We start from the raw sequence: 6,000 nt of genomic DNA, 5'->3' as shown, positions 1-6,000 counted from the left end.
ACAAAACCTGACCTAACCTAACCTAGCCGAATGAAATTCAACCACAAGTGTAGCTATGTAAGCGTACGGTTCTCAGTCTTAAATGTGTGCTATATTTAATAGGTTAACTCGGTTTTAACCTACAAATGAAGAAAAAAGGACACGTTATAGCAGGCAAAAAATAGACTGAAGTAGGTCTATAAATCAATTTAATTACGATAAAAAGCAAGATAAAATGTAAACACGAAAGATAGTATAAATATATCCCTTAAGTTTAAGAAAAGCAGAGAGAAAAAATTTTTGAATAAAACTCTTTATTCATTTGCATGTTTAAGTTATAGTTCTACATTTTAATTGATACAAACATTGTCAGATTAATTGAAATGGGGTCAATTCTACTTGTAGTTCTAAGTTTCTTCAAATGAGTAATGTGCGTCTAAATTTTTAACCACCTGTAGTACAATGAATTTTATTGTGTTACAACGGGAACAATTTAAGTTGTGTTTACGTTAATAAAATTTCGTTAGGTTCTGTTAAGTTAGATTCATTTCTAGGTTAAGATCGAGTTAACCTATTAAATATAGCACACATTTAAGACTGAGAACCGTACGCTTACATAGCTACACATGTGGTTGAATTTCATTCGGCAAGTTAGGTTAGATCAGGTTTTGTTAGGTTAGGATAGGTTAAACCTCTGTATAGATTAAGCCGAAGCTGAATGAAACGGTACCGCAAACACAACGGGACAACAAAATGAGTTTAATTGTGTTACGTTAAGTTAGGTTAGCTTAGGTCAGGTTTTTTTAGGTTAAGATAGGTTTGACCTTTTTTGTAGATTAAGCCGAAGCTGAATGAAACGGTACCGAAAACACAACGGGTCAACACATCAGTTTAATTGTGTTTCGTGAGGTTAGGTTAGGCTAGGTTAGATTTATTTCTAGGTTAGGCTCGAGTTGACCCAATTCGATGTACCACACATTTGCTACGGGGAAAATATGCTTCCAGAGCTTTACGTGTAGTTCAATAAATTTTTGTTAATTCAGGTTAGGTGAGGTCAGGTTCTGTTGGGTAAAGTTATGTTAAATAAGTTGATATCAGGCAAGGGTTGATCCTTCACAGTTGTCGACATGTTTTTGAAGTGAAAATTTGCATCACTGGCATTATTTTTAAATTTATTTGCCTCAGCGCATGATTTTTCGTCATTTTTTGAGGTTATGGCTCAACCATTACGTAATGGGTGATTTTTGATACCGAATTTGAATTTAGCGCCCCAAAATCCATAGGAGTACGTGTGTCTTGTTACCAGATCTGCACACTTATTTTTTTTTGTGTGGCCGTGTTATTGAGCATTTGAATCAGATTTGAATATAAAATTATTGAATTAAAAAACTTTTAAACTTCAATTTTAAAAGTTTGAAATTCAAAAGTTCCACTTTGAGTGCTTTCATTTGCAGCTCAGTTTTGATGAATTCAAATGGAAAAATGGTTAGCTTTAGAGCTCGATTTTTTAGATTACATTGACCATGAAGTTTTTTGCGAACCGGAAATTTTTTTCTTGAATTAAAACAGCCGCCCTAAAATGTCTATTATTCGTATTCTTCGCATAATCTGGATAAAATTTGTCGCTATATAAATTACATAGTGTTTATTTAAACTTAAATTCCTTGAAACTTATATGAAATAGAGAAATAATTTTTTTTAAACCTATTTGACAAAAATGTGTTTTTACTGCATAAGATGGAAATTCTATCTAAAACTATTTGTTTTTTATGAAGTTTTGTTTTTAGTATTCGATCATTGTTTTATACTTCAGAAAACCATCGTAAAAACATTTTTATGCAAAAATTAATGTACAACTTTAAAATTGTACCTACTCTTTCTAGTTCCAGTTTTCGGTATCAGGTGGCGAAATGGTAGACCAACGTTCCCAATAATTTATCTTTTACAAATTAGAGAATAAAGAGATTGCTAGGCATTTCTTTTTAATATTGTAAATAATTACACAATTTTTGTTATTTCGTCATGGCTAATATAGAATGTTAAAGTATAAATTTTTTATGATATTCAACTGACAAATTATAAAAATTATTAGTTTCGAATATGCGTCAAATTCAAATATTTCAGAACAATTTCACAAAGCTTTTAAAACTTTCAGAAGATTTAAAGGATTTCAAAGATTTGAAACAATTCAAAAGATTTCAAAACATTTTAGAAGATTTGAAATTTTTTAAAATAATTCAATGAATAAAAAAAAATTTCACAAATAAATATTTCACAAACAAACATTTGAAAAATGTTCAAAAATATTTCAAAATATTTCGACCGTTTTATAAAGATGATAAGGATTTCAAAGATTTGAAAAAGCCGTACACCAGATTGTGTACACTAGATGTTCACCATTTTGGCATCAGTACACCAGATTTCACAAAGATTTCGATCATTTCCAAAGATTTTAAAGCTTTCAAAAGACTTCACAAACATTTAAACGATTTTAAACTATTTCAGAAGGTTTTAATAAGTTTTAAAAGATTTAAAAAAATTTCAATGATTTTAAGCGAACAAACAAGATTTCATAAAAATTCCAAAAGATTTTACAGAAATTTCAAGATTTCACAAACATTTCAAGGATATCAAAGACGGCTTATGTTCACCAAAAATTTGATCAATAAGAAATGAAATTGCTTATTTTTTACATTTATAAAAAGGAAAAGCTTGACTTCCGATTGAAAATAGAGAACTTGATTCTTTGATATAAAATTAATGTAGGTAGTAATATTAAATTTAAATCAAAATGCTTCAAATTCCTAATATTTCAAGTAACAATATTGCATACACACAACTAAAGCAATTAAGTTTCAACTAAAATTATGCGTCCTCAGCCCAAAAATAATCATTTTTGCCAAAATAATTAAACTTTTAACCAAATAGTTTAATTTTCAACCAAAAAAGATGAATCCTCAACGAAAAATGTAATAGTTTATATTTAAACAATAAATCTAATTAAAAATAGAAAACAGTTTCATGTATCCAGAAAGACGACTTTTTAACATAAAAATTTATTTTTCAATCATACCATTGAGTTTTCAAATTAAAAAGACCAAATTTAATGGAAAACAGTTGAATTTTCAAGAAGAACATGTGAATTTTCAAAATGAAAATAATTTTAAAAAAGTGATGAAATTGTCTACCAAAATGGTTAATTTTCAACAAAAAAGACGAATTTCCAACCAAAAAGGAAGACTTTTTTTATAAAATTGTTGTATATAAGAAGAATTTTGAAGCAAAAGCGATTTTTCGTGTCGAAAAAGAAAAATAATTTCAACCAAATTGCTCAATTTTCAAGCCAAAAATACGAATTCGGAACAAGAGAGGTACATTTTTAACTAAATAGATAAATGTTAAACCAAAAAACAAAAAGAATTTTTAACAAAATAGTTAAATTTTTAACCAAAAAAGATAAATTCTTAACAAAATCTGTAACAATGTTAAAAATCTTCACAATCTTAAAAATTAATCAATATTTTAATAATATTGATTTTGACCAAAGAGACAAACAAAATTATCATCTTAAACTATTAACTAATTTCCCTGGTCAAAAAAACATACATCAATAATAAAATCTGTAATAGTTCATGTTTTAAATTAAAAACAGTTGAATTCATCCGAAAAAGGTCAATTTTCAATATAACCAACTCAGATTATTTTTCAACCAAACAGTTGCATTTTTAACAACAAAAAACATGAAATTTGTACCAAAAAATAATACTTTTTTCACAATAAAGTTAATTTCCAACCAAATAGTCGAATTTTCTACAAAAAAGTTTAATTTTAAACCTGAAAAAGATAATTTTTTCACAAAATTCTTGCATTTTCAATAAAGCCGAATTGATACATTTTTAACAATAAATTTAATATCCAACCCAATAATCGAATTTTCTATGAAAATGGTTTAAATTTAACCCTGAAAAAAGATAAATTTTTTACAAAATTGTTAAATTTTAATTCAAATTGCCTAATTTTATATGCAAATAAGTAAATTTTAAAACAAATAGGATGACTTTTAAACAAAATTGTTGAATTTTGGCAACAAAATATTAGTAGACTTTTAAACCAAATATAGTTGGATTTTGTGATTGTGTTCTTTAAATAATTCAGTTAGCATTTAAGTGGATAATAAATAGGAAATTGCATTCATTTTTAATACTTTTAAAACACGTCATAAAATATGTGAAACCGAATATCAAAGAAAATTATGTTAGTTGTGTTTGTAGAAGCAAAATTTTGGAAATCAAAAATATTATGCAAAAAAATAGCGTTTGTTAAGTCCCCCTAATAAAGTCTTCTTAATTTGGAGTTGATTGTTATGCTCAAAATTTTCTTATTTATTTTTAACTTATCATTAAAAAATTCTTTGAACATTTAAGAGCTTTAAACTTATAAAAATACTTTAGAAACAAATGCAAACGTAAGTTTTCTTAAATTATGTTTATCTATTTTTTAATCGTTAATTTTCTTGATTTTTTCTTCTGTATTTTTGTCGGTAGGAAGTGCTGAACTGCACTCTCGTTCAATATTCACGAGATACCTATGTGGTATACAATAATTGTAATAATCAATAACAACCATTTTTAATCTCCTTTTTTGTCTCAAATTGAACTACTGTACTGCTCGGGTCTACCGTTTGCAGTGCAATATTTTGAAGCGATTTGTATTCTAGAATAACGAATTCAATTTAAAAATTGGTTTTATGTTACAGAACGACATACAAAGTATCCGCTACTTGGGCCTTGGACTTGGACCAATATAACGAATGGATGAACGAAGAAGATTACGAAGTTGACGACAACGGACAAAAGAAAGTTCACAAATACAGACTCTCCGTTGAAGACCTAATGTCTCAACCTACTCATCCACCAACTGGTTCAAAGAAACCAAAGAGGAAGAGATCGCCCACTCCTCCACCAAAATTAGGCAAACGCAAAAGGTATTGAAAATTCCCCAGAATTTACACTCGATCATAACAAAATCTAGACTTATTTTAACAGGGTGCCTAGCGACCTTGAAACCCTTGTAAACCTGGGATTTTTCTTGAATTGCTTCATTAACCTTGAGAACCCGGAAATTTCTTTGAATTTCTCACGAGGACCTTGAATTTGAATTTTTGTTTTTTGCCTTTAAAAAAGTTTTCGGTGGATTGACTACTCGATTTTTGAGAATACACCAGATTTCAATAGGGTACAAAATAATTCTACAGATTTCAAAGCTTTTATAATATTTAAAAGGATTTTAAACATTATGAAAAAAGTTAACGTATTTCAAAGACTTATACAGGATTCAAAGATTTGACAAAGGCGCGTAGAGAAGATTTCACAGTGATTTTAAATCTTTCAAAAAATTTTAAGGATTTTAAATATTTTAAAAGGGGTTTTTGTTATAGCAGATTTAACAAATATTTCAAAGAGTTCATAAGGAATTCAGAAGATTTCAAAAATTTCAAAAAGGATACATTACACCAGATTTCAAAGATTTTAAACAATTTCAAAAATTTGCAATAAATTTGAGATTTCAAAAGATTTCAATGATTTCAAACGAACACAAAAGGTTTCATAAACTCAGATTAAAGAAATATTTAAAAACATTTCAGAAGATTTCAAAGATTTTACCAAAGTTTTAAAAGATTTCAAAGGGGTATAGTGCACCACATTTCAAACATTTAAAACAATTTCAAAAGATTGCAAGGATTTCAAACATTTTATGAGAATTTAAAAGGATTTCAAAAGGATTCACGCTAGAGTTCAAAGGTTTTAAATTTTTTTTTAATTTTCAATTAATTTGAGATTTTAAAAGATTTCAAATATTTCAAACGAACACAAAAGATCTCACAAAGAAAGATTAAATAAAGATTTCACAAATATTTAAAATATGTCAAGGATTTCAAATATTTTAACCAAATTTTCAAACATTTAAAAACATTTTACAATGATTTTAACAAGGTTATATTACACCAGATTTCAAAGATTT

The 6,000-nt window shown here is 27.4% G+C and overlaps 1 protein-coding gene across 1 annotated transcript in view; it reads left to right on the top strand.

Moving 5' to 3' along the window:
• The window catches only part of LOC117170644 (SWI/SNF complex subunit SMARCC2), a 35,446-nt gene that overhangs the window by 10,075 nt on the left and 19,371 nt on the right, over positions 1 to 6,000 (top strand). The window contains exon 5 of the mRNA XM_033357555.1: positions 4,736 to 4,963. Within this exon, the coding sequence (XP_033213446.1) occupies positions 4,736 to 4,963 (228 nt within the window). The remainder of the gene's footprint in view (positions 1 to 4,735; positions 4,964 to 6,000) is intronic.

Source organism: Belonocnema kinseyi, chromosome 4 (genome assembly GCF_010883055.1).
Source record: "Belonocnema kinseyi isolate 2016_QV_RU_SX_M_011 chromosome 4, B_treatae_v1, whole genome shotgun sequence".
Taxonomy (NCBI): domain Eukaryota; kingdom Metazoa; phylum Arthropoda; class Insecta; order Hymenoptera; family Cynipidae; genus Belonocnema; species Belonocnema kinseyi.
The sequence above is the reverse complement of the archived record's forward strand: the minus strand, read 5'-3'. Positions and strand labels throughout refer to the sequence as shown.